The sequence below is a fragment of the Gopherus flavomarginatus genome, chromosome 12 (genome assembly GCF_025201925.1).
Source record: "Gopherus flavomarginatus isolate rGopFla2 chromosome 12, rGopFla2.mat.asm, whole genome shotgun sequence".
NCBI classification, from domain to species: domain Eukaryota; kingdom Metazoa; phylum Chordata; order Testudines; family Testudinidae; genus Gopherus; species Gopherus flavomarginatus.
The window spans coordinates 24630719-24657529 of record NC_066628.1 but is presented as its reverse complement, the minus strand read 5'-3'; the positions used below and the strand labels follow the sequence as shown (position 1 = coordinate 24657529).

The window sequence follows — 26811 nt, the reverse complement described above, 5'->3', positions numbered from 1 at the left end:
ACTTTAAAAACTTGTCCCAGTTTATTTGGCTGCCCTTTTCTGATGTGTCCGATTCTTTATGTGAATGTTTCTCATCTGATCTGGCCCTTACATTATCCTCTTCCATCCTCTGCTCCTGACTATAACCTAGAGAATCTCTATCAATAGACTTTTCTCTAAGAGAAGTCTCTGTCCGATCCACATGCTCCTCTGAAGCAGTCGGCTTTCCCCAGGAAAGTTGAAGGATGTTTAAAAGCAGCAAAGAGTCCTGTGGCACCCTATAGACTAACAGAAGTTTTGGAGCATGAGCTTTCATGGGTGAATACCCACTTTGTCAGATGCATGTAGTGGAAATTTCCAGGGGCAAGTATATATATAGAAGCAAGAAGCGGGCTGGAGATAACGAGGTTAGTTCAGTCAGGGAGGATGAGGCCCTTTTCTAGCAGTTGAGGTGTGAATACCAAGGGAGGAGAAACTGGTTTTGTAGTTGGCAAGCCATTCACAGTCTTTGTTTAATCCTGAGCTGATGGTGTCAAATTTACAGATGAACTGAAGCTCAGCAGTTTCTCTTTGAAGTCTGGTCCTGAAGTTTTTTTGCTGCAGGATGGCCACCTTAAGATCTGCTATTGTGTGGCCAGGGAGGTTGAAGTGTTCTCCTACAAGTTTTTGCCATTCCTAATATCTGATTTGTGTCCGTTTATCCTTTCCCGTAGAGACTGTCCAGTTTGGCCGATGTACATAGCAGAGGGGCATTGCTGGCATATGATGGCGTACATTACATTGGTGGACGTGCAGGTGAATGAACCGGTGATGGTGTGGCAGATCTGGTTAGATCCTGTGATGGTGTCGCTGGTGTAGTTATGTGGGGAGAGTTGGCATCGAGGTTTGTTGCATGGATTGGTTCCTGAGTCAGAGTTACTATGGTGCGGTGTGCAGTTACCGGTGAGAATATGCTTCAGGTTGGCAGGTTGTCTGTGGGCAAGGACTGGCCTGCCACCAAGGCCTGTGAAAGTGTGGGATCATTGTCCAGGATGGGTTGTAGATCCCTGATGATGCTTTGGAGAGGTTTTAGCTGGGGACTGTATGTGATGGCCAGTGGAGTCCTGTTGGTTTCTTTCTTGGGTTTGTCTTGCAGTAGGAGGCTTCTGGGTACACATCTGGCTCTGTTCATCTGTTTCCTTATTTCCTCATGCGAGTATTGTAGTTTTGAGAATGTTTTGTGGAGATTTTGTAGGTGTTGGTCTCTGTCTGAGGGGTTAGAGCAGATGCGGTTGTACCTCAGTGCTTGGCTGTAGACAATGGATCGTGTGGTGTGCCCGGGATGGAAGCTGGAGGCATTGAGGTAGGCATAGCGGTCGATAGGTTTTCGGTAGAGGGTGGTGGTAGTGTGACCATCACTTATTTGCACCGTGGTGTCAAGGAAGTGGACCTCCTGTGTAGATTGTTCCAGGCTGAAGTTGATGGTGGGGTGGAAGCTGTTGAAATCGTGGTGGAATTTTTCCAGAGTCTCCTTCCCATGGGTCCAGATGATGAAGATGTCATCAATGTAGCGTAGGTAGAGAAGGGGCATGAGTGGACAAGAGCTGAGGAAGCGTTGTTCCAGATCAGCCATAAAAATGTTGGCATATTGTGAGGCCATGCGGGTGCTCATAGCGGTGCCACTGATCTGGAGATATATATTGTCATCAAATTTGAAATAGTTGTGTGTGAGGATAAAGGCACAGAGCTCAGCAGCCAGTTGTGCTGTGGCATCATCAGGGATACTGTTCCTAACAGCTTGTATTCCATCTGTGTGTGGGATGTTTGTGTAGAGAGCCTCTACATCCATGGTGGCTAGGATGGTGTTTTCTGGAAGGTCACCAATGCATTGTTGTTTCCTCAGGAAAACAGTGGTGTCACGGAGATAGCTGGGAGTGCTGGTGGCATAGGGTCTGAGTAGAGAGTCCGCATATCCAGACAGTCCTTCAGTGAAGGTGCCAATGCCTGAGATGATGGGGCGTCCAGGATTTCCCAGGTTAGTGGATCTTGGTTAGTAGATGGAATAACCCTGGTTGGGGTTCTAAGGGTATGTTGGATGTTGACTACACAAAATTAGGGAGACCCCTCTCTGTATAGAAACTATTACAAGGCTCAGGCTGGTTATGCCTTGCTGGGTTATCCTGTATTACCAGCTATGTATGAGGATGGTTTAGGAAGGAGGTTTCACAGTCTTTTAGAAAAACAGTAACAATTTTGAGAAAGGGTCTAGAAATCAGTAAGCCCCACATGAAAATAGCTGTTAAAATTACAACCAAAGATGTAAATTGTGTGTCTAGCGCTGTTATGAATGAAGTGGACATGCACATAAATCAGGAAGGTTCTGGTCTTGTGGTGATTAGGAGCAAAAGAGCGGCATCAAGCCTTCCATGTACAGGGTCTCCTGACAATATAAAAAAGAAAATAAAAGCTGTTAAAAGATGATGCAGCCATAAGCCTAAAAGACTCCCTAACAAGAGGAAGCAGAGCATCACCCATGGTAAAAGGGATGTATTTTAAAACACAAAATGGCTTTCATTCAGGGCAATTCTGAAGAATTGTCCCAAATCAGAACTGGATCTGTTTCGAATAGCCCTGCTCAAACCAGCATTGAGAATAGCTTTTATGCCAAGGTGTCACCTTTGGCTGCCTTAACTGTGATTCCCTCTCTAGAATTTTTTTATTTTATTTTGATGCCTGGGGCTCATTACCTAGACCTCACAGCACATTGCTGTACCTGTGCCAGAAGGTTCTGAAAGAAGATGGGGCGGACACTAAAAAAGATGCCATGTCACCCTAACAAATTACCCATCACCACCCTTTTTAACCAGCTGGATGTCAGTTTAGGTGGCTGTCTTATCAGCCAGAGCAACAATTGTTACGCTTACAGAATCTAGATAGAATTGATTCTGAAGTACAGCAATCATACCCTAGGTACGCACATTTCCGCAGGCATGTTTCAGAGAGAGCCAGCAGGGGCCCACAATAGCACCGTTTTGGACAGTGTGGGTAACAGGTTTTATACTCAGGGCTGACCTAACAACCATAAACAGAAAGCTGGATTTGCTGGGACCTTTACACAGTGATTTATTTTTTCAAGAAAAATTGCTGCTGAAGGACGTGGACTTCAAAAATTAAACTTATGTGTAACAAAGAAATATTTTGCCTGATGAGTGGGAATGCCACTCGGAATTATAAAGTGCACATTATTTCAGTGTCCTGTTTTGTGAAACAGGTGAAAGTCACTCAGGGGTTTGTTTGGGCCACACAGAGGCTGTAACAACCACCAATGCTAAGTACCATGTGGACTGGGTGGGCATGGTGAAGGTGTTTAGGATTCTAGCTGCAGTCATGTCAGTAACCAGGAAAACCTCTTTCAGGGGCAGTTACCAAACAGTTTGTTGTTGGCTTTATAGATCACGATGCCTTCAGTAGTAATTACGTTAACAGCACTTTCAACTTCAAACATTATGACATTAATTTTGTGGCCTTATATGTGGATGGCGAGCAGGTGCAAGTTAAACCTCTACAACCTGATTTTGAGAAATGGAATGCATGAGGGAGTACATGGATCTCATGCAGGCAACTGGGAAAGATGTAACAGACTGAGCATGCTTGATTGATCGTGGTGAATTTGGTCAGGCCTACATGCTGTAGGCCTGTAACCTGACCTCAGACCAGGAATGCACAGATTATTATTCTCTCATTGAAACTGGAAACCTAAGAGTAGATTTTGTTTTGCCCCAGCACCGCCCTCTGCAGTTAGTATGACAGTATATGGGGTTTCTGATAATGTGCTCAAGTTTAACATAGAAGGAACATCCTATCTGACTCTATTGGATTTTGAACACTGTGCATTTAACACATATTTTATCAGAGGATGCTTCTTTTTTAGATATTTTTCTCAGCAACCTGCTCCTAAAGGATTTATGACTGGAAGACCCTTCGGGCTTATTGTTAATACCCACACCCCAACAACTTACCCAGGGAACACTGTCTGGCCCCTTTACTACCAAAACATGGACCAGACAAGTTTTTCAGTTCCCACAGATTTCCCCCAGTCAGTAAGTTCTTTCCTAAAGCTAACATGACTTTTTAAAACGGTAACTCTAATAATATTGTGTTTCACCAGGGACACACATCTCTCTACCGGTAACCTGTGGACAGAGGCGACTCATTGGGAGCAGGGGTGTCACATGCCCTCCCAGATTTCTGCCAGGATTTGCTGGCTGGGTCTCTCCCTGTGAGGCAGCTCCTGGGACTGGCCAGTTGCAAGCTGTGACCCTGGGTAGAGGCAGCAGCAAAACAGCTGAGAGCTGCAGGAAGAGTCTATGCTTTTGCTGCTGCCTCTCCCCATTGAGCTAAAGCAGCAGCTGCTCCCTGCACCTCTCAGGAGTTGTGGAGCTAACACCTGGGAGCTGCAGGGATGGACCACTAAGGGGCGGGGGAGGATAATGTGCCTGGGGGGGCATGACTCAAGCTGTTGGGGGAGGGGGAACCTTTAAATTGTGCCCCCCCACTATCAGTAGATATCAGTCATCTATGCCTGTGGATATCGTAGTATATATACTTTTAAAGAAATGTAGTAAAAGGTTACCTCTTGGTCACATTTTAAAATTATATACTGGTGATTTACCAGAACATGACCACATGGCGATGCAGGTTTTAAAAGGGAAAAATAAGGCATGTCCAGATGCATCCCAAATTTTTTTAACATGTTTTTTTAACTTGTCTTTCTGGTCCCATTGAATGCACTTACTCTCTAGTATGGAAAAAAGTCTCTGGGTTTAGTCTTGGTGGGAGGGGGCTGGATCCATGGTATAATAAAGTGATGGTGGTCGGAATCTTGTATTTAAACAAGAGCCTAAATTTAGTCACCTAAATCCATATTTAGGCTCCAGAGTAAGTGGACTGATTTCAGTAGCTTCGGGCACTCAGAACTGAAACTCAGTGTTGCAGGCTCAGCATTTTTGAAACTCTGGCTACTTTTTGAGAAAAGTGAATATGGATTTAAAAGGCTATTGTTTGAAAAAGCTATTAAAAAACATTTCCCCAGAATCACAGTCTAGAACATCTGTCTGCAGGGAAAGAACCTGGGGGAATAGGGGTGTGAAACAGACCAAATCCCCTTCCAAAACATCCCCAATCACCCTTTTAACCCAGACAGCCTGCAGAATAACATCCACATTTTGCTTCAGGTTGTGTCATTTCCTTGAGAGACGGGGAAAGAAAAGGGCTGGAGCGGAGCTGGTGACCTTTGAGGATGTGGCTGTGTATTTCACAAAGGAAGAGTGGGCTTTGCTGGACCTGGGTCAGAGAGCCCTCTATAGGGACGTCATGCAGGAGAATTATGAGACTGTGACCTCACTGGGTAAGGATTCCTGTCCTCTTGGGTAAGAGAAACTGTTGGGGGAGTGTCTCTGAAGCATCTGGGTTGACTTCTGTGCAGGATTTTTCATTGATCTCCCAGATTACAGGGGAATCAGCCCCTATAGTACTCAAATTGTGTGTGTGAGTGACTGTCCCCTCCACATCCCCTCTCATAGGACAGGAGATTCAGGGACATAATGTTGCTGCTCTTCCCATAACCAATGTTTTCAAATGAGACAAAGTCACTCTCTACTGACTAGAGACTAGTAACATCCTCTGGGGCATCTGACCCATCTGCCATCTCAGAGATGGCCAAGTTTCTCCTGACTCAGTTCTGCCTAAATCCCCAGTGGCCACATTTTCAAACGTCCTTCACCTTCATCTTGCCCATGTTCTGCCCAACTGTGTTGGTGGCAGGCCCCAGATGTTCCTGACTCTTCTACCAATCATGAAGGGCATAGACTAGTGTGAGAGTGCTGCTGTTCATGCCTCATGAGCTACCACTTGTGCCAATGTGCTGAATCCCGGGAAGGAGAATGTTGTTCTTGGTGTCTCTTGCTGGCCGTGGTTGGTATCAGTGAAGTGCTGGTTTCTCACAGTGAGAGGGGCTGGGTTATGGGGCTGAGAGAGGGTTGGTGAAGTGCTTTATGGTCTGGAAGTGTTCTGTGGAGTATGTCATCAGAATAGAAAAAGTGAGACAAGCTGCTCTTGTGTTTCAGACACTATACTGGGACTCAGGGGACCTGGTTTAAATTCCGCTATAGCCTCCCTGTCAGCTTTTGTAAGTCACTCAGACTGTGGCTTTCAAAGGGTCCCAGGGAGTTACACATCCAACCCTATTGACTTGGGTGCCTGGGCCCTTTTAACAGTCCTAGATTTATTCTCTCTGGTCTTCAGTTCCCCCTCTGTAAAATTGAGATGATAATCCACTGTCTGTCTTGTCATTTTAGACTCTGGGACAGGGACTGTGTCTTACTAGGTGAATGTCTGGTGCTTAGTTGAAAAACTTTACTCAAATAATAGTTACCTATAGATTGCTGTTAAATAAGGAAGACATATTTTGTGGGAGTTCACAGTGATCTGTCCTGGGTCCAGCATTAGTCAATATTTTCATTAATGACCTGATGGAGTCAAGTGATGAGTATGCTAATAAAATTTGTGGAAGACACCAAGCTGGGAGGGGTTGCAAGGACACCATTAGAATTCATAACAGTCTTGACAAATTGAAGAAATTACCTGAAATGAGCAAGATGAAATTAAGTAAAGACAAGTGAATAGTACTAATAAACAATGAGAAATAACTGTCTAGGGAGTAGTACTGAGAAAATAATCTTGGCATGATAGTGAATCACAAATTGAATGTGAATCAATAATGTGATGCAGTTGAAAAAAGGCTAATGCCATTCTGAGCTGTATTAACAGGACTGTTGTATGTAAAACACTGGAGGTAATTGTCCCACTCAACTCAGCACTGATGACACTTCAGCTGGAGTATGGTGTTAACTAGTTTTGGGCACCACAATTTAAGAAATATGTGGACAAACTGGAGTGAATCCAGAGCAGAGCATTGAAAATGATAAAAGGTTTAGAGAACATGACTTGTGAAGTTAGGTTTAAAAAAAATGGATGTGTCTAGTCTTGAAAAAAGAAGACTGAGGGAGGACCTGATAACAATCTTCAAATGTGCTGTTGTAACGAGGACGAGGATCAATTGTTCTCCATGTCCATTGAAGGTAAGATAAGAAATAATGGGCTTAATCTGCAGCAAGGGAGATTTAGGTCAAATATCAGGAAAACTCTGGAACAGGTTACTAATGGAGGCTAATGGAATCCCCCTCATTGTAGGGTTTTAAGAACAGGTTGGACAAACACCTGTCAGGCATGGTCTAGGTCTGCTTGGTCCTGCCATGAGTACAGGGGACTGGACTTAATTACTTCTCAAGTTTCCTTCCAGCCCTACATTTCTATGATTCTGCAGTTTGAGGCCAGGTTGGATGAGAATAGCTACTCCATCTCCAGAGCTGTTTTCTCTGGGTCTGTGGTGTTCTCTGAGGGGGATGGGATCCATCACCAGTCCTTTGATGTCCACCAGATGAGCAGCTATGGGGGCAAAGCAGATCTCCTGGGTGATGGGGAAGGGCTGAGTGACCATTGGTCACCATGGATCTGCCCTAGTCCTAGTCTATCATGACTCATGAGAAGAGGTTCTTTGCTCTCTGCACTATACTGGGGGCAGGTGTCTATTGATCTTCTTTCCAGGCCATGGGTGGTGTTACCTCTGTTTATTTCTGAACAACTTGCATTGGGAAAGCACCTAGAAGCCCCAGTCAGGATCAGAGCCTTTCTGAGCCAGGTGGTACATGGACACATAGTGAAAGACAGTCCCTACCTCAAAAAGTTCACAGTCTATGTAACATCTTCCAATTGTGGCTTGTTTTGTGAAGGGATATGCGTTATGGGGGGAGGGAGGAATTGATAGTGATTAAGACTTTAGTTGTATCCCAGATACCTTCAGAGTGTAGCAACTCTCCTCAGCTCCCCATGGGAATAAGGCAGGGTCATTCTCTAGGTAGAATGGATGAGCTGTTGCTCCAGAGCAGTGTGTCATGGGACCTTTTATGATTTATAGCCCAGTCCCTATAGGGTGGTAGGAGAGAGGAAGGAGCCTATCTGGGTGGACTATTCAGATCCTCAGTTTGAAGGAATAACAGTTTCATTTTAATAAACACGATCAGCACTTGTTTCCTTACTCCCCCAGCAAAACCTGACATGATCTCCCAGCTGGAGCAAGGGGAGGAGCCGTGGGTCCCTGAGCTCCGGGGCTATGAGGAAGGGGAGATCCTGAGGAATGGCCACACAGGTGAGGATTCATCTAAACTGACTAAGAGACCAATTGTTGTATCCTCATGGCAGACATCACATATGAATTTTCATCAAGCCCATCTGACCCTTCAGCCTCTATATTCAGAGGATGTGGAGGAAGGATGGGTTCCCTCATCTCTCTCCTCTGGAGAAGGGTTTGGGAGGAGCTGACATTTTGGGGTTCAACCCAGACCAGTAAGAAGTTATGTCACTGCCTGTCCTACAACTATGATGCCTTAAATGCTCTGCTACTGTGGCTCATAGCCCAGACATCAACATCCAGCAGACAAGCCTGTAGGTCACAGCCTAGCTTCCACTGCCCAGTTACTGTTTGCAAAGTGACACCAACACCCCTCCAGTTCTGAATTTCCTGAAAACTGTCTCCCTGCAGTGCCCAGACTGCTCCTAGAATGCTCACAGAAGTTATTGTTTGTTGCTCCTTTAAAGAGACAATACACTGCAGCTCATTAATTTCACTGGTGTTTGACAAACCCTCCTATCTCAATCTAAGCACTGAGCTGGTTTAGATAAAAAGTAAAAAAAAGTTTCTTCAATTAAAGAGAGAGGATTGAAGTTAGTTCAAGTACAGGGGATAAAGATAGAAATTGTTACAAACAAACAAACTTAAAAATATGCTTTCTAAGACTAAAGTTTAACTTCAACAGTTTACAGTTTTTATCTAAGCAGGTTTCTCACCTATATTCAGTTCTTGGAGACTTCATCCCCCTTGGTTGAAAGATCCACTTTTCCCAGATATATAAGAGCACTGGGGATTGGGTTAAAAAAAAATTTGAGGAGGTTCAACAAGGACAAGTGCAGAGTCCTGCACTTAGGACAGAAGAATCCTAAGTAAGACTCCTACAAGTAGGAGCATTGCCAGCAGATCAAGGGACGTGATCATTCCCCTCCTATTTAGCATTGGTGAGGCCTCATCTGGAGTACTGTATCCAGTTTTGGGCCCCACACTACAAGAAGGATGTAAAAAAATTGGAAAGAGTCTAGTGGAGGGCAACAAAAATGATTAGGGGACTGGAGCACAAGACTTACAAGAAGAGGCTGAGGGAATTGGGATTGTTTAGTCTGAAGAAGAAAAGAATGAGGGAAGATTTAATAGCTGCTTTCAACTACCTGAAAGGGGGTTCCAGAGAGGATGGATCTAGACCGTTCTCTGTGGTACCAGATGACAGAAGAAGGAGTTATGGTCTCAAGTTGCAGTGGGGAAGGTTTAGGTTGGATATTAGGAAAAACTTTTTCACTAGGAGGGTGGTGAAGCACTGGAATGGGTTACCTAGGGAGCAGTGATGAGTCCCAAAATCCTAAAAATTGGTTCCCTACTGGGTCCTCAGCAGCACTTCAGCGGCGTGGGTGGAGTGTCTTCACTCGCTCCGGGTTTTCGGCAGCATTTTGGGAGCAGGTCCTTCACCCGGAGCGAGAGAAGGTCCCGCCACCGAAGTGCCACTGAAGACCTGTTAGGGAACCACCCGGTGAGTACATTACAAGCCTCACATGCCTGTCTCCCACCCACCCACCCATCCGACCCCAACCCATATCCTGCCCTGACTGCCCCCTCAGAACCCGCAAGTTACTCCTCCCCCACTGGGGTAGCAGCAGCAGCCCGGGGCTCTGGGGTTATTTAAAGGGCCGGGGCTCCCCTGTTTCAACCACCCCAGCCCTTTAAACAGCTGCTGGAGCCCTGGGGAAGTGGTGGGGCTCTGGTGGCTATTTAAAGGACTGGAGTGGCAGAGGCAGCTGTAGCTCGAGTCCTTTAAATACCCCCTGGAGCCCCCCACTATCCCAGGACTGTGGGGGCTATTTAAAGGGCCAGAGCTCCCCTGCTTTTACTGCCTCAGTCCTTTAAATAGCCACTGAAGCCCTGGAGTAGTAGCGCGGCTCTGGTGGCTATTTAAAGGGCCAGGGCGCTAGAAGCAGCAGGAGCTCTGGACTTTTTAAATAGCCCCCAGAGCCCTGCAGCCCTACCTCAGGGCTCCAACAGAGGAGGAAGCCAGGCAACCTCTTTAGCAACCGGTTTTACACCGGCTTCTAAATTTAACAACCGGTTCCTGCAAACCGGTGTGAACCAGCTCCAGCTCACCACTGCTAGGGAGGTGGTGTAATGTCCGTCCTTAGAGATTTTTAAGGTCATTCTTGACAAAGCCCTGGCTGGGATGATTTAGCTGGGGATTGGTCCTGCTTTGAGCAGGGGGTTGGACTAGATGACCTCCTGAGGTCCCTTCCAAACCTGATATTCTATGATCTGCACAGGAATGGATAGCTATGTGATTATATACCTTTTCTTTTTATAGTCCAGTAAACCTACAAAATTCCTTGAAAATTAAGCCCAGACAAAGTTCCTTTCCCTGCTGTGTCTGGATGCCATTCTGTCGTCTTCTCTCCACCCCCAGCTGGTGATTTTTACAATGCAAATTATCTTCCTGCAACCTCAAATTCAAATGAACAGCTCACTGAATTTGGCCATAACTGGTTTGAAGTTTTGGCCTCTGTGTGTGGACAAAACCTGTTCATCAACTCCCTGTACATGCTCAGATTAAACATATTTTAATCACATATTTCCAGTGTATATCGATCATGTCATAGATTCATAGATTCTAGGGTCAGAAGGGACCAATGTGATCATCTAGTCTGACCCCCTGCACAAAGCAGGCCACAGAACCCTACCCACCCACTTCTATAACAACCCCCTAACCTATGCCTGAGTTATTGAAGTCTTCAAATTGTGGTTTGAAGACCTCAAGCTGCAGAAAATCCACCAGCAAGTGACCCATGCCCCACGCTGCAGGGGAAGGCGAAAAACCTCCAGGGCCTCTGCCAATCTTTGTGGTACGTACATCACACAAGAATATTAATGATCAGCGAGTTGTTAGTTTTCCAGTGCCATAGTACATAACACCTTTTAGATACAGATTACAGTAACTCCTCACTTAACATTGTAGTTACGTTCCTGAAAAATGCTACTTTAAGCAAAATGATGTTAAGTGAATCCAATTTCCCCATAAGAATTAATGTAAATGGGGGAGGGGGGGGCACTAGGTTCCAGGGAAAAATGTTTTGCCAGACAAAAGATTTGTGTGTGTGTGTGTGTGTGTGAGATATATATATTATATTATATATACACAGTATAAGTTTAAACAAACAATTTAATACTGTACACAGCAATGATGATTGTGAAGCTTGTTGAGGTGGTGGAGTCAGAGGATGGAAGAGGGTGGGATATTTCCCAGAGCAGGGTCAGTCTTAGGCATACACAGCATATGCAGTTGCGTAGGGCACCCAAAACTTTGGGGCACCCCTGGGTCTTGGTGTACCTCCTCCCGCTTCTTCCTATCCCTGTTCTGACCCTTCTTGCAGGCATCCACTACAGCTGGCTGCTGCAGCCTGATGAGTCTTCCTCCAGAGGGGATCTAGTAACTTAAAAGTGAAAAAGCCTTCCAGCCTGCCAGACCTATTAGCACAACATTGAAACTGTTCAAAGAGCCATTCAAGTGTTAATGAAGCCATTTAACAGGCATTTGCCAACCCCTGGGTATATAGTGTCAGTTTCTGAATTTACTGAGGCCATGGCTACACTGGCGCTTTACAGCACTGCAACTTTTGCGCTCAGGGGTGTGAAAAAACCACCCCCCTGAGCGCTGCAAGATACAGCGCTGTAAAGCCTCAGTGTAAACAGTGTCACAGCGCTGGGAGCGTGGCTCCCAGCGCTGCAAGCTACACCCGTAGAGGATGTGGAGTACGTGCAGCACTGGGACCACACTCGAAACTTCAAAGCGCTGCCGCTGCAGCGCTTTGAAGTTTCAAGTGTAGCCATACCCTGACAAAAACAGTTGTGCATCACTGTAATATTTACTCAGAATATGTTAGTCTACAGGACCTTAGTTTAAAATTTGCTTTACAAATATTTCATTAGTGTGTTGCTGAAAAATATAAAATCACATCTCTAAAAAAATCCTTGCGTAGATTTTTAGATGCACCTTAGAAACTAACAAATTTATGCCCAAATAAATGTTAGTCTCTGAGGTGCCACAAGTACTTCTCATTATTTTAATTACTATAGTGCAAAAAACTTGCTTCCAAAGTCTTCCTGTCCTTTCTGTCCATCCCTTTCTCCCTTCACCCCCCTGTTGAAGAGAGCCCTTAAAGGGGCAGCTCCCCTTTCCTTCCAGATAGCTGGACAAACAAGTTTCCCTTTCTTTACTTCTGACTATTTGATTAACTAGCTTTAAGAGACCCCTCCAGCAAAATCAGTACCTGAGTAAGATATAAAATCCTTTGTTATACCTAAAAACTTTAGAAACATATTTTTTAAAGTTGGTGAAATTTCATAAACATGTCTCTTGTTATGGAGATCACACACAGTAAATTAGTGTTCCCTTTTTCTAAAAGCAATGAACATTGTTATGAATACACTAAACCTCTGTGACTGATTAATTTAAAATAATGTCTTTGTTTCAGTGAGTTAAATATGTAATAATCTGGAATGATTACTTTATGAAGGCTTAAGAGTACATTTAAAATATAAAATTGGCTTAGAAATACTGATTAAGAAAATGTGAAACAGAGCAGAGCTGCATCATGTATTCCATAATATTTAAAGTTGTATTCAGCAGGACAGCTGACTTGCGCTTACTACAAAAGTTTTGCAAATAAATCTCTGACAAACTTCAGAGCATATCAAAAATCCTGTGACTGACATTTTTTATTCCCAAATTCCCAGTGCTTTTAATTAGGTACCTACGGCATGTTGAGTCTTCACCATCTGGCTTGCAGTAGAAAACATGTTCCATTTTCTTTAGAGAGAAATTGCAGAAGAGTGTTTTTTTCAAATGTCATTTGCTTCATTTGGGTTCAGGGATTTGGCTGGAAGGGGATGAGCAGGGAGGGAAGAGAGGAGGGAGAGGGTGGGGCCTGGGCGGAGTGGGGGAATGGCCCTGGGGTGGAGTATGGGTGGGGCCACAGGCAGAAGAGGTGGGCTGGGGAGTTAGCCTCCCCAAGCGGCAGCTTCACCCACTGCCCATGACAGCAGGTAGGAGCAGGTCAGCTCCTGCACACCCAACGCACACTGCAGTCTCCTTAGGAAGGGACCATATTCACAGAGCCGAATGCACCAGCGCCACACATTCTGCGTGAAGGAAAGGATACGGAGGTCTCTGCAGGGAACTGTGACTCTCCGCTGCCGTGATATCCTTTGCTGACTCATCTCTAGTCTCCCTCCCACCCGGCTATGAGCCTGGGCTGCTATGGGCATAGGGGCACCAATTTAATAATACTGCATAGGGCCACATAAATCCTAAGGATGGACCTGTCCCAGGGAATGTCCTGCTGCTAAATGATGAACTAGCACTCGGCTGAGCCCTCAAGGGTTAACACAATGTTGTTAATGTAGTCTCACACTCCGCAAGGCAGCACAAATGGAGGGAGGAGACACAATAGACGCATGGCAGTGGCTGTAAACATTCCCTGCGGAAACTGAAGGTGATGATGAACCCATGCTATCCCACTGGAGCACACAACTCCCTCCACTTTCCAAAGTGCCGGGGGTTCATGTGTTTGTGAGACAGAGATACACACCATGCACGCATGCGTGTGTGTGTGTGAGAGAGAGAGAGATGCATATTGCCCCTTTAAGTACGCTGACCCCACTCTAAGTACATTGCCTTTTTAAGTAGATCAGCAGGTTGAGATAGCAGTTGCTGCCACAAAGCTCCCTCCATCCTGAGCCCTGTCTCATGCCTCCTGCCCCCCATTCTGTGGAGATGGGATACAGGAGCGAGGGGCAGGGGGACACCCTGACATCAGCACCCGTCTTCCCCCCTATCCCCTGCACAGCAAGCAGGAGGCTCCCGGGAGCAGCTCCAAGGCAGAGGGCAGAACCAGCACACAACAGTGGGGGGAGGTACACCTGAACTGCCCGGCAATTGATAGCTTGCTGGGCAGCTGCCGCACAGGGAACTTAGGGGAGTTGATGGGGGGGCTGTCAGCCCATGCTGGTTCCAAGCCCCCCCACCCCCCACTAGCTCCAATGGGCTGCTCTTCCTGCAAGCAGTTGTTTGGCAGATGCCTGCTTTGTCAACGTTATAAGGAAGTATTGCGCAACTTTAAACAAGCATGTTCTCTAATAGATCAGTGACGTAACAATGAAACAACATTAACCAGGATAACATTAAGTGAGGAGTTACTGTATAGCAATAGTGAGTTGTTCTGCATGAGATGACCAGGCCAGCTGAAACTCACTGCTACAGGAAGCCCCTGGCCTTCTGGCATTGGGTTGCTCTTAGGATCACAGGGGGTTAATAGGATTCAGCTGCTGATATTTTAATCTCCCTAGCAATTATTTGGTTTTGATCCCCTTTCCTGTTCCCCTTACTGCCATTTCCTTCCCCCTCAGCACTGAGACTGACTCCTGTCTGGATTCTCTCTCTATTTCAGAAGGTGATGGCATGATGAGTGAGAATGAGGAGGAGAATCCTCAGCAGGAAGGTCCTGAGCAAGTGGATCTACATGGGATGGTATTTGGAAGAGCTGGAAAGGAGGTTTCCCAGAATCCTGAGGAGCCAGATATCTGTGAGAGGCAGAACAGGCCAGAGAGGCAGCAGGAAAACCACTCAGGGGAGAGTCGGGCTAAATCCAGTCTCAGAAGCAGACAGGTCAAGAAAATCAAAGGAACTGTTGAACAGAGAAACCCCACTATAGAGAGACCCTACACTTGTGGGGATTGTGGGAAAAGCTTCCCTTGGAAATCAGTCCTTATTATTCACCAGAGAATCCACACAGGAGAGAGACCCTATAAGTGTCTGCACTGTGGGATAAGCTTCAGACAGAGTTCAGCCCTTATTACACATCATACAATCCACACAGGAGAGAAGCCCTATAATTGCCCTGACTGTGGGAAAAGCTTCAATTGCAGCTCAACCCTTATTCAACATCACAGAATCCACACGGGAGAGAAACCCTACAAATGCAGTGAGTGTGGGAAAAGATTCAGTGTGAGTTCTCACTTTCTGTCACAACAGAGAACCCACACAGGAGAGAGACCCTATGAATGCTCCAAGTGCAGGAGGAGTTTCAGTCAAAGTTCACAGCTTCTATCACATCAAAGAACCCACACAGGAGACAGACCCTATGAGTGCCCTGTGTGTGGAAAAAACTTCAGTAGGAGCTCAACTCTTATTACTCACCAGAGAATCCACACAGGAGAGAGACCCTACAAATGCAATGAGTGTGGGAAAAGCTTCAGTGTGAGCTCACACCTGCTATCGCATCAGAGAACCCACACCGGAGAAAGACCCTATGAATGCCTCCAGTGTGGGAAAAGCTTCAGTCAGAGCTCACACCTTATTAGACATCAGAGAATCCACACAGGAGAGAAACCTTATAATTGCCTGAACTGCGGGAAACGCTTCAGTCACAGCTCATCTCTTATTAAACATCAGAGAATCCACACAGGAAAGTAATGATATAACTACCTCAACTGTGGGAAAAACTTCAGAGTTCAAATTTCACTAATCACCGGAGGATCAACATGGGGGGAGACACTGCAAATGCAGTGAGTGTGGGAAAAGATTCAGTCAAAGCTCACAGCTTCTATCCTATCAGAGAACCCATACAAAAAAGAGACCCTAGGAATGCCCCTAGTGCAGGAAAAGCTTCAAAGAGGTCAACTCTTATTATTCACCAAAGAATCTCATGGAGGAGAAACTCTTTCAATGTCCTGAGAGTGAGAAAAGTTTCAGAACAACTCAGCCCTTACTACACAATAGAGAATCCACAGTGGAGAAAGACCCTACAAGTGTGTGGACTGTGGGAAAAGCTTCAGTCAGAGCTCAGCCTTTATTACACATCATACAATCCACACAGGAGAGAAGCCCTGTATCTTCTCTGACTGAAGGAAAATCTTCAGTTGAAGCTCAACTCTTAGTCAACAGCAGAGAATCTACATAGGAGAGAAACCCTACAAATGCAAGAGTTGGGGGAAAACCTTCAGTGTGAGCTCACATCTTCTATCACATCAGAGAACCCACAGGGAAGAGAGACCCTATAAGTGGCTCAACTGTGGGAATTGCTTCTGGCAGAGCCTACACCTCATAAGAAATTCCACACAGGACACGCATCATAGAAATGTCCTGGTTAGGGATGATCTTTGCCAATTCCCATGAATTTCAGAGCATCAGGCTAGGCTGGAATAGCCATGTTGTGAGGATATGCAATGGGTAGTTATTAAAACAGAAAAATGAAATCACTTTCTTGGGACAGAGTTGTACAGAGCAAGAGGCTAGGATGGGATTAGATTGTAACTTCTTGAGAAGCTCTGAACACTGATCATGTTCCATTCAGGTGTTATACATCTAGAACAACCTTTATGTCATATGTTATGACTTCTCATTTATTCTTAATAGTGTTTTAGGCCCAAATCCACCATGGAATTTATGCGTTGTAACACTCAGATAATTATAATGCCTAACTTTTAGGTTGTTCACAGGAACAACACTGGGATCCACAAAGCCCGGGTTAAATATCCAGGCTCCTTTTAAAATGAAGGGGAAGAGAATTAATCTTAGAATGTGATTCACAGAAGCCTTTGCACTAGGTGGGGAGCTGCCTAAGCTAATCGGTAGGAGATGTCAATGAGAAGGGTATGTCCTAAGCCCTGCCTATCTCATGGAGATAGGCACCTATCTCTGTTTCTGATTCATGAACTGGGGAAGTTAGACACACTTCTGCTGATGGCATCCAAGCCAGTTGGTGTGTTCAGAGGCTGCCTACCTCCACACTAAACAGCTGTGGTGGGAAGGGAGGATCTCACTCATAACCTTTAGCCCCATCATTAGGGCACTTGCCCAGGATGTGGGAAACCTCCCCAACTTCAAGTCCCTGCTCCACCTGGTGAAACAAAGGGATTTGAGCAGGTATCTGTCACTTCTCATGTGAGTGCCCTGGCCACGGAACTATGGGTTAGTCTTATAGAGAGATCCCTCAGTATCTCCTTATGAAACAGTTCCACTGGATATAAATACTAAAAGAGGCCCTTGACCAGAGGGAGAGAGAGAGAGTTGGAATGACTCTGCACCATTGTGGTTAGGACAACCACCCTATAAGGTGGGTGACTGAGTCCAGTTCCCTTCCTCCATTGACTCTTTAAGTTTCCTTGAAGACAGAATCCTAAGTCCCACCATGAAGGAGATTTCACACTTAACAACAGAAAGGCAGGGTGAGAAATTCCACCTAGTAAAAACTGCAGAAGGATTTAGGAAATCCATGCTTGTTGCTAAAATTCCATAGGAAATTTATGCACTTTGAATGAAGTCAAAATTTGTTCTTTCAGAACATAATTATTGTTTCCTTAGAACACTGAACCCATTGGAGTTCCGATCTATTCCATAAATCCAGACTCTTGGGACAGTAGGAACTCTTGGAAAATACCAAAGTCATATAAGCCTAACAGCTTCCACCCAACTATGAAAAATATTGTAGTGCTTCAGTGTAAACACTGACTCCATCAGTGGGAGAGTTTGTCCCAATGGCATAGGTACTCCACCTCTTGGAGAGGCGGTAGCTAGGTCAGTGGGAGATTTTGCCCTTCGACCAAGCACTTTCTACATCGGGCGGTCAGATCAGTTTAAATGTGTAGCTGAGAGGGGAAGGATTTTTCAGACCAATGAGTGATGTAGTCATACCAACCTAATTTCCTAATGTAGATCAGGCCTTAGACCTCTCTCCCTTATAACATTACAGTCTATGTGAGAGTGAGGAAAAACTATCTTCTAACTTCAACGTCTTTATTCAATATTTATGTTCTAAACTTTATAATACTTTTATTCTAATTTTAATTGTGTGATGTATTTTTAACTGCAAAAGTTATCAAATGTGTTAATACCTTATATTCAACACTAGCTTAATTTCACCCTTGGGTGGTAGTTTAGCTAGTTTGTCTTTGTCTATTTTAAATACCAAAAGGAGGGTACTTTGTGATAGTTCTCTTTCTACACTTGAATATTACAGTGTTTACTCATTGGTTTACAGAATTATGTTTAATAATCTCTTTCTTTTCTGCCAATTAATTCAATCACCAGGATCTTCCTGCTAGCTGCCTGTTAATTCTAAGAACACTCCCTCAGCCTGCTTGATTAGCTGTAATTTGAATACCATGGTTAATCAAACTGCTTTCTGAACTTTCACACTTATAAAATTTCCTATTAACTCCACTAAATCAAAACTAATCCTCTCTGCTCTGCACTGTTATATAATAATCTGTGATAAAGTTCCTCCTCTACCTTGGTGAGTCCTGCACTTATTGGCAGATTTTGCTCACCTCAGAGATTCACAGTAGCTCTCAGTTTGGCCACTTTGGTGGCTCAAATCTGCTGTTCACTCAGATAACCTTGTCACTGGCCAGCATGGGGGAAAAAGAGTAAGAACAATCCCCACAGTTTCTGCTGATCCACCATGTGAGTTAAGGAACAGCACAGAGACTTTCATGTGTTGGATCAGGAGTTGGGAGGTTTGGAAGGAAACCAGGTCCGCCCTCTACCACGGGTTCCAGCCCAGGGCCTTGTGGACTGCAGCTTTCTAGAGTGCCTTCTGGAACAGCTGCACGACAGCTACAATTCCCTGGGCTACTTCCCCGTGGCCTCCTCCCAACACCTTCTTTGTCCTCACCACAGGACCTTCCTCCTGATGTGTGTTAACGCTTGTACTCCTCAGTCCTCCAGCAGCACGTTCTCTTACTCCCAGCTCCTTACGCACACCCCGCTAACTGGAGTGAGAGCCTTTTTAAACCAGGTGTCCCGATTAGCCTTAATTAATTCTAGCAGCTTCCCAGTTGGCTACAGGTGTCCTAATTAGCCTGCTTGCCTTAATTAGTTCCAAAAAGTTCCTGAGTGTTCTGGAATAGTACCTGTTATCTTACTCAGGGAAAAGCGACCTGCTTAACCTGGAACTAATGTATCTACCTTCGACCACTGTCTTGTAGTCATCTGGCCTGATCCTGTCACATATCCCCTCCACCCCACCCCCAACACCACAAGCTTGGGCAACTTTGAACGTCAGGCAGTTTATTCACGATAAGCCGTCTGTGTTGCCATGGTGGCGTCCAGCCCGGTGTTGTATGGTGAATTGGAAAGGTTGTAAAGACAGGAACCACCTGGTCACCCTTGCATTCTTTATTTCACTGCATCCACTGGAGGGGTGCATCATCGGTCACAAGGGTAAACTGTCGTCCTAGTAGGTAATAACAAAGTGTTTCCATGGCCCATTTCACAGCAAGGCATTCTCTCTCAACCGCTGCATACTTCTGCTCTCTCAGGAGGAGTTTCCTGCTGAGGTAGAGGATTGGGTGTTCTTCGTCTCCAACCATCTGTGATAGGACAGCTCCCAATCCTACTTCAGAGGCATCTGTTTGTAAAATGAACTCTTTGTTGAAGTCACGGGCTATAAGCACAGGGTTACTGCAGAGGGCTGTCCGTAGATCCGTGAATGCGTTCTCCTCAGCGTCAGTCCACTTCACCATGTCTGGACCCCGAACTTTTATCAGATCTGTCAGGGGACTCGCTCTGGTAGCAAAATGGGGAATAAATCACTAGTAGTACCCTGCCATCCCCAGGAATGCCTGGAATTACTTTTCCCGATTTGGCCAGGGCCAATTTTGGATAGCTTCCAGTTTGTTCAGTTGCGGCTTGACCATGCCCCTTCCTACAGTGTAGCCAAAGTATTTAGCCTCAACTAGCCCTATAGCACACTTGGCTGGATTGGCTGTAAGGCCAGTTCATCTTAGCGTGTCCAGAACCACTTCCACCTTTAGCAAGTGGGTCTCCCAGTTGGGGATATGGATAATTACATAATCCAGGTATGCAGCTGCATAACTGGTATAGGGCCGCAGGAGTTTGCCCATGAAACGCTGGAAGGTGGCAGGTGCCCCATGCAGTCCAAAAGTATATTGAAACAGACTCTCTGCTGTAGAGGATGCCATCTTTTCTTTTGAATTTTTTCCAAGGGGAATCTGCCAGTATCCCTTTGATAAATCAAGGGTGGTCAAAAATTGGGCATTGCCCAGGCGATCAACTAATTCATTGATGCAGGGTATGGGGTATGCATCAAATTTGGATATCTCGTTAAGTCGGCAGAAATCATTACAAAACCTAGTGTGCTATCGGGTTTGGGCACCAACACAGTCGGGCTCGACCATTGACTGTGGGACTCTTCAACTCCTAGTTCCAACATCCTTTTTTCCTCTGCCTTGATCTCCTCCCTTTTTGCCGCTGGGACCCGGTAGGGCCTTAAAGTTACTTTTGTCCCAGGGTCTGTGATAATGTGGTGATACGCTTCGGTGGTCCGGCCTGGTTTGGTTGAAAATACGTCCTGGTATCGGCTGATCATCTCAGTCACCTCTTTCTTCTGGTTCAGTGTCAGATCAGGGGATATCCTATTCTGCTCATGTAGGTTATTTCCCTGGATCGGGGCCTATTGGGCCATCACACATGCCTCTCGCTAGTTCCAAGGTTTCAAGAAGTTAATGTGAAAATTTGTTCTTGTTTCCAGTGTCCAGGCTGCTGCACATTGTCGGTTACTTCCCCCACAGGTTCAACCACCTCACAGGGCCCCGGCCATTGGGCTAGAAGCTTGCTTTCTGCTGTGGGTACCAACACCATCACCCGATCCCCTAGTTGGAACTGTCAGACTTTTGCCTGGTGATTGTAGTGGATTCGCTGCGCCTCCTGCACCTTTTCCAAATGTTCCCATACAATAGGGGTGACTTGGGCAATCTAGTCTTGCGTCTGCAATATATGTTGAATTATGCTTCTCCCCTCATTGGGTTCGTCTTCCCAGATCTCTTTGGTGATATTTAATATGCCACGGAGATGGCACCCATATAATAATTCAAAGGGTGAAAACCCAGTTGAGGCCTGAGGTACCTCTCGGATGACGAACATAAGGTAAGGTAATAGGGTGACCCAATCCTTCCCATCCCGACTTACCACCTTCCTTATCATAGCCTTGAGGGTTTGGTTAAACCTTTCTACCAGCCCATCGGTCTGCGGATGATAGTCTGAAGTTCTCAGGGTATGTATATGGAGCAGCATACAGAGGTCCTTCATTAGCTTCGACATAAATGGGATTCCTTGGTCTGTTAATATCTCCTTTGGTAGCCCCACTCGGGCAAAGATCCCCACTAACTCTTTAGCTGTCACTTTAGAGACTGTGTTACACAGTGGGACGGCTTCTGGGTAGCAAGTAGTATAATCCAAAACAACAAGTATATATTGGTGGCCCCGAGCTGTCTTCTCCAGGGGTCCCACTAAGTCCATCACTATTCACTCAAAGGGGACCTCTGTGATGGGAAGGGGTACTAAAGGTGCCCTCAGGTGAGGACGGGGACTGTGCAGCTGACACTCTGGGCAGGAGGCACAATACCTCTGCACTTCTTCATGTACCCCAGGACAGAAGAACCGTCATATGACTCGTGCCAGGGTCTTCTCTATCCCTAAATGCCCCCCAGAAAGATGACCATGGGCAAGGTTTAATACGGCATTCTGGTGTTTTTGAAGTACTAGGAGCTGTTGTACCTTCTGCCCCTGAACTGGTGCAACCCGGTACAAGAGATCCTTCTTCATTCTGAAGTAGGGTCCTGGTCCCTGGGTTTTTCCTTCCACAGTGACCTCATCTATTTCGGTCACCTCCTTCCTAATGTCTTGCACTTTTGTGGCTCAAATCTGCTGTTCACTCAGATAACCTCATCACTGGCCAGCCATGGGGGGAAAAAGAGTAAGAACAATCTCCGCAGTTTCTGCTGATCCACCATGTGGGTCGAGGAACAGCCCAGTGACCTTCCTGTGTTGGATCAGGAATTGGGAGGTTTGGAAGGAAACCAGGTCCACCCTCTACCACGGGTTCCAGCCCAGGGCCCTGTGGACTGCAGCTGTCTAGAGGTGCCTTCTGGAACAGCTCGCAACAGCTATAATTCCCTGGGCTACTTCCCGATGGCCTCCTCCTAGGACGTTCCTTCTGATGTCTGTTAACGCTTGTACTCCTCAGTCCTCCAGCAGTCTTATTTAATCTTTTTATTACTGACCTTGGCACAAAAGTGGGAATGTGCTAATAAAGTTTGCGGATGACATGAAGCTGAGAGGTAGTGCCAATACAGAGGGACTGGGATATCATACAGGAAGATCTGGATGACCTTGTAAACTGCACTAATAGTAAAAAGATAAAATTTAATAGTGAAAAGTGCAAGGTCATGCATTTATGGATTAATAACAATAATTTTTGTTATAAACTGGGGATGCATCACTTGGAAGTAACAGAGGAGGAGAAGGTCCTTGGAGCATTGGTTATTCACAGGATGAGGGGAAGACTGAGAGGGGACATGATAGCAGTTTTCACGTATCTAAAAGGGTGTCATCAGGAGGAGGGAGAAAACTTGTTCACCTTAGCCTCCAATGATAGAACAAGAAGCAATGGGCTTAAACTGCAGCAAGGGAGATTTAGGTTGGACATTAGGAAAAAGTTCCTAACTGTCAGGGTAGTTAAACACTGGAATAGATTGCCTAGGGAAGTTGTGGAATCTCCATCTCTGGAGATATTTAAGAGTAGGTTAGATAAATGTCTATTAGGGATGGTCTAGACAGTATTTGGTCCTGCCATGAGGGCAGGGGACTGGACTCGATGACCTCTCGAGGTCCCTTCCAGTCCTAGAGTCTATGAGTCTATGACTATGAGCTGCCAATGTGAAAAAAGCTAATGTGGTCTTGGCATACATCAGGCGAGGTGTTTCCAGTAGAGATAAGGAGGTGTTAGTACCATTATACAAGGCACTGGTGAGACCTCATCTGGAATATTGTGTGCAGTTCTGGTCTCCCATGTTTAAGAAGGATGAATTCAAACTGGAACAGGTACAGAGAAGGGCTAATAGGATGATCCGAGGAATGGAAAACCTGTCTTATGAAAGGAGACTCAAAGAGCTTGGCTTGTTTAGCCTAACCAAAAGAAGGCTGAGGGGAGATATGCTTGCTCTCTATAAATATATCAGAAGGATAAATACTAGGGAGGGAGAGGAATTATTTAAGTTCAGTACCAATGTAGACACAAGAACAAATGGATATAAACTGGATACTAGGAAGTTTAGACTTGAAATTAGATGAAAGTTTCTAACTATCAGAGGCATGAAGTTCTGGAATAGCCTTCCAAGGGGATCAGTGAAGGAAAAAAGACATACCTGCCTTCAGGACTAAGCTTGATAAGTTTATGGAGGGAATGGTATGATGGGATAGCCTAATTGTGGCAATTAATTGATCTTTGACTATTAGCAGGTAAATTATGCCCAATGGCCTGTGATAGGACACTAAATAGGGTGGAATCTGAGTTAATACTCAGAATTCTTTCCTGGGTGTCTGGCTGGTGAATCTTGCCCACATGTTCAGGGTTTAGCTGATCGCCATATTCGGGGCCGGGAAGAAATTTTCCTCCAGGGCAGATTGGCAGAGGCCCTGGGGTTTTTCGCCTTCCTCTGCAACGTGGGGCACGGATCACTTGCTGGAGGATTCTCTGCACCTTGAAGTCTTTAAACCATGAGCTGAGGACTTCAATAGCTCAGACATAGGTCCTGGGTTTGTTACAGGAGTGGGTGGGTGAGATTCTGTGTCCTGTGTTGTGCGGGAGGTCAGATTAGATGATCATAATGGTCCTTTCTGACCTTCAAGTCTGAGTCTATAACACCCTGCCAACTATATCATGCAGAAGCTGGAGTTCCTGGATGACCTGATTCTGACTGGCCAGCTGCAAAAGTTTTGTTTGCCTTATTGGGAGTGGTGAGCATTCTATGCTTAGCGTGTGCATTCTGTTTTGGTGATTGTTAATAAGTAGAGTTAAGGATATTACCATGTAATGCTCTTTCACTGGTAAAAGACCACACTCTGTGGGTTTGTGTAAGGTTATACCCTGAGCCCTAAGAACAGAGTAAGGGTGGGTGCCTAATTAAGAGGGTTATGCCTTGAGCCCTAGGAACTGGGTAAAGGTAGGTGCCCCTAGAGTGTACAGGTAACAGGTATAAAGTGAGAGATGCCAAAAGCCAAGCAGAGTTGGACCTCATGAAGGGAATTAAAATCAACAGTAAAAGGTTCTATAGCCATATAAATAAAAAAAAACTCAAGAAAAGAACTGAGACCACGAAGCACTGACGATGGGGTGGAGATTAAAGATAACTTAGGCATGGCCCAACACCCAATAGGAGGTTGGGCATACTAAAAAAAAAATGTTTAAACACAAACAGTCTTTTTAGAAGGCTCCCAGAGAGGAGACTGAGAAATTGGCATTTGTAAAAGATGTTTCCCCTTTTGAGCAAATCTTGCAAAATTTCAGACACAGCCCTTGGTCTGATCAAGTGTTAGCTGATGTCCATACAAGTTTAGACCTAGAAGATAAATTGGCTCCGTACATATTGATATATAAACCCTCAACTCAAATAAAAAAGGAAGCAACTGCAGTTTGGCTTCTATGGAAAGCCTGTAATAAGGTATTCCTTCAATTGGCTGAATGTAAAAATGAAAGCAAGAAACTGCCCCAAGATTTACAAGCCTCTGCTGCAAAAGCAGAGAAATGGATATGTATGTCCATTAGTACCCAAACCCAGTTAGATGCCCTTAAGGATGGGTACAGAAAGTTAAAACAGCACTCTCAAATCTTACAGCAGCAGGAATATCAGAAGAAGGGACATTTGAGACCCCAGAAGAGGCAGACTTTTGGGACCCCTCTGGAGATTGGGAAGGGGATAATTGAGTAGATTCCTCCTCCCAGGGCCAAAATGCCATTGCAGCAGTAACAAAAAGAACAGTCACCACCACAAGGGAGGATGGTGAGAGTGAAACAGTTAACAACAGTGCCTGCTTCTGCCTCAGATCTCCAAGCCATGGCAAAGTGGCTGGGGATTTTAAAACAGGAAAATTTTCCTAGATGGAGTATTAATGCCCTTTACTGGGAGAAAGGGAAAATTTAAACTCACACAAGAAATGCACCGCTTAATAAGCATTTGTGCAGCCCCAAGTACCAGACACACTGTGGCAGAGACCAGGCAGGGTCTGCTGTAGTGGGAGCACTGTGCTAACTTGTTTCTAAGCTTCTATCTTTCAGCCTCCAAACCAGAACATCAGGAGAGCTGGTACCAGCTGAAGAGTTACAGAAATACCATGGTTATAGTGTCATGACAAAGTCTGTGTTCTGTGTTGCATGTTCTGTGTCTCTCTGGTGGGTGTCCTGTGCTAGCATTGGGTCCAGAGAGAGAGGGGTTACTACACTAGACAGGGCAAATGCCTTTGCCTCCTATTACTTCCCCCATCTCCAACCGAATTATCAACCACACCCACCTCTGTCCAAAAGACTTTGGTTCCCAATGCATCAGGTTTATTTTTTGTTAGGTTCTCTAAAAGTCATTTTGTTGTTAATTTTTGTTATTGATACATTTGTATTGTAAGTTATATTTGCTTGTATTGTTAATTCCACACTTTCCTCTGTGCACTCTGGTTCTACTCTCCCAAGCCCTGAAGGGAAGTTCTTGGGCCCCCATAGCCTGTAAGACCTTGGCCCATGATTGCAGGGCCCCATCTTTCAGGTCCCCAAAAACCTCTTGAAAACAACTGTTAAAAATAGGGGATTCTGCAACATTTTTAGCAATTAAATGATAGTTTAAGTCCAAATCAGTTTAACCCTGCATGACAGCTGTGGTACTCCTACAAAATCTTATTTGTCATGTGTGCTTAAGGAGGTCCTGACCTCAGTGACTTTTATTGTTTGATGGCTATTGCAGCATTAATCTTGAGACTAATTTTGTTTGTCAATGTACCCAATTATTGTGATGGTTTTATTGTATTCCCAATTATTATAATTATGATTGTTTGCATTTGTGTTTGTTATATCTGGTGTTCAGTCAATTGTAATGGTTTTAGTTATATTCACCTGGTTATGATTGTTTGGTTTGTTTGCAACAGATACAAAAGATTTATATGGTGACCACTCAAGAATTGTTCTTGAGAGGTCAAAAGGGGGAGAATGTAGATAAATCTCTGATAATTTCCATATGACTTTACATTGTGTCTCTTCATATAGCCTTGTAATGGGTCTACCCATGTGTGACCTCTGTTTTCATGAGACTTTGTATCAAAGTCCCCAACCTTTTTGTGGCCAGTAGCACGTTTATGTTTTTAGAAGAGTGTGGAGGGTGCCAACAATTTTTCAAGGCTTATTTTGTATTTGTACGTTAAATAATACAAAACCCATCATATTTAATATTACATAATATATGAATCTATAATATAAAAAGGGTAATTTTGCATGTAAAAGGTATTAATTAAATTATTTGGCAATTACTCTTTCACCTTACCATGTGAATTTGCTCTTTTTTATCTACCTGTAAGCATAATTCAGGATTTTTTACAAAATAAATATCATAAACAGTTTTCATCTTACTTATTTTAAAATAAGTAAAACATTGTTGAACTGCTGGTCCAAATATATTTATTATTCTTACTTTAACATAGAATGAAGCCTGCAGCCCCAGAATTCTCTGTCCCCGGCAGGCGCAGGGCCCCG

General features: G+C 44.9%; 1 protein-coding gene across 1 annotated transcript in view; it reads left to right on the top strand.

The window, feature by feature from the left end:
- Window positions 1-26811, top strand: part of LOC127032442 (zinc finger protein 883-like) — a 257088-nt gene that overhangs the window by 37207 nt on the left and 193070 nt on the right. The window contains exons 3-4 of the mRNA XM_050919706.1: window positions 1862-1993; window positions 5193-5365. Of these exons, the coding sequence (XP_050775663.1) occupies window positions 1959-1993; window positions 5193-5365 (208 nt within the window). The 5' untranslated portion in view covers window positions 1862-1958. The remainder of the gene's footprint in view (window positions 1-1861; window positions 1994-5192; window positions 5366-26811) is intronic.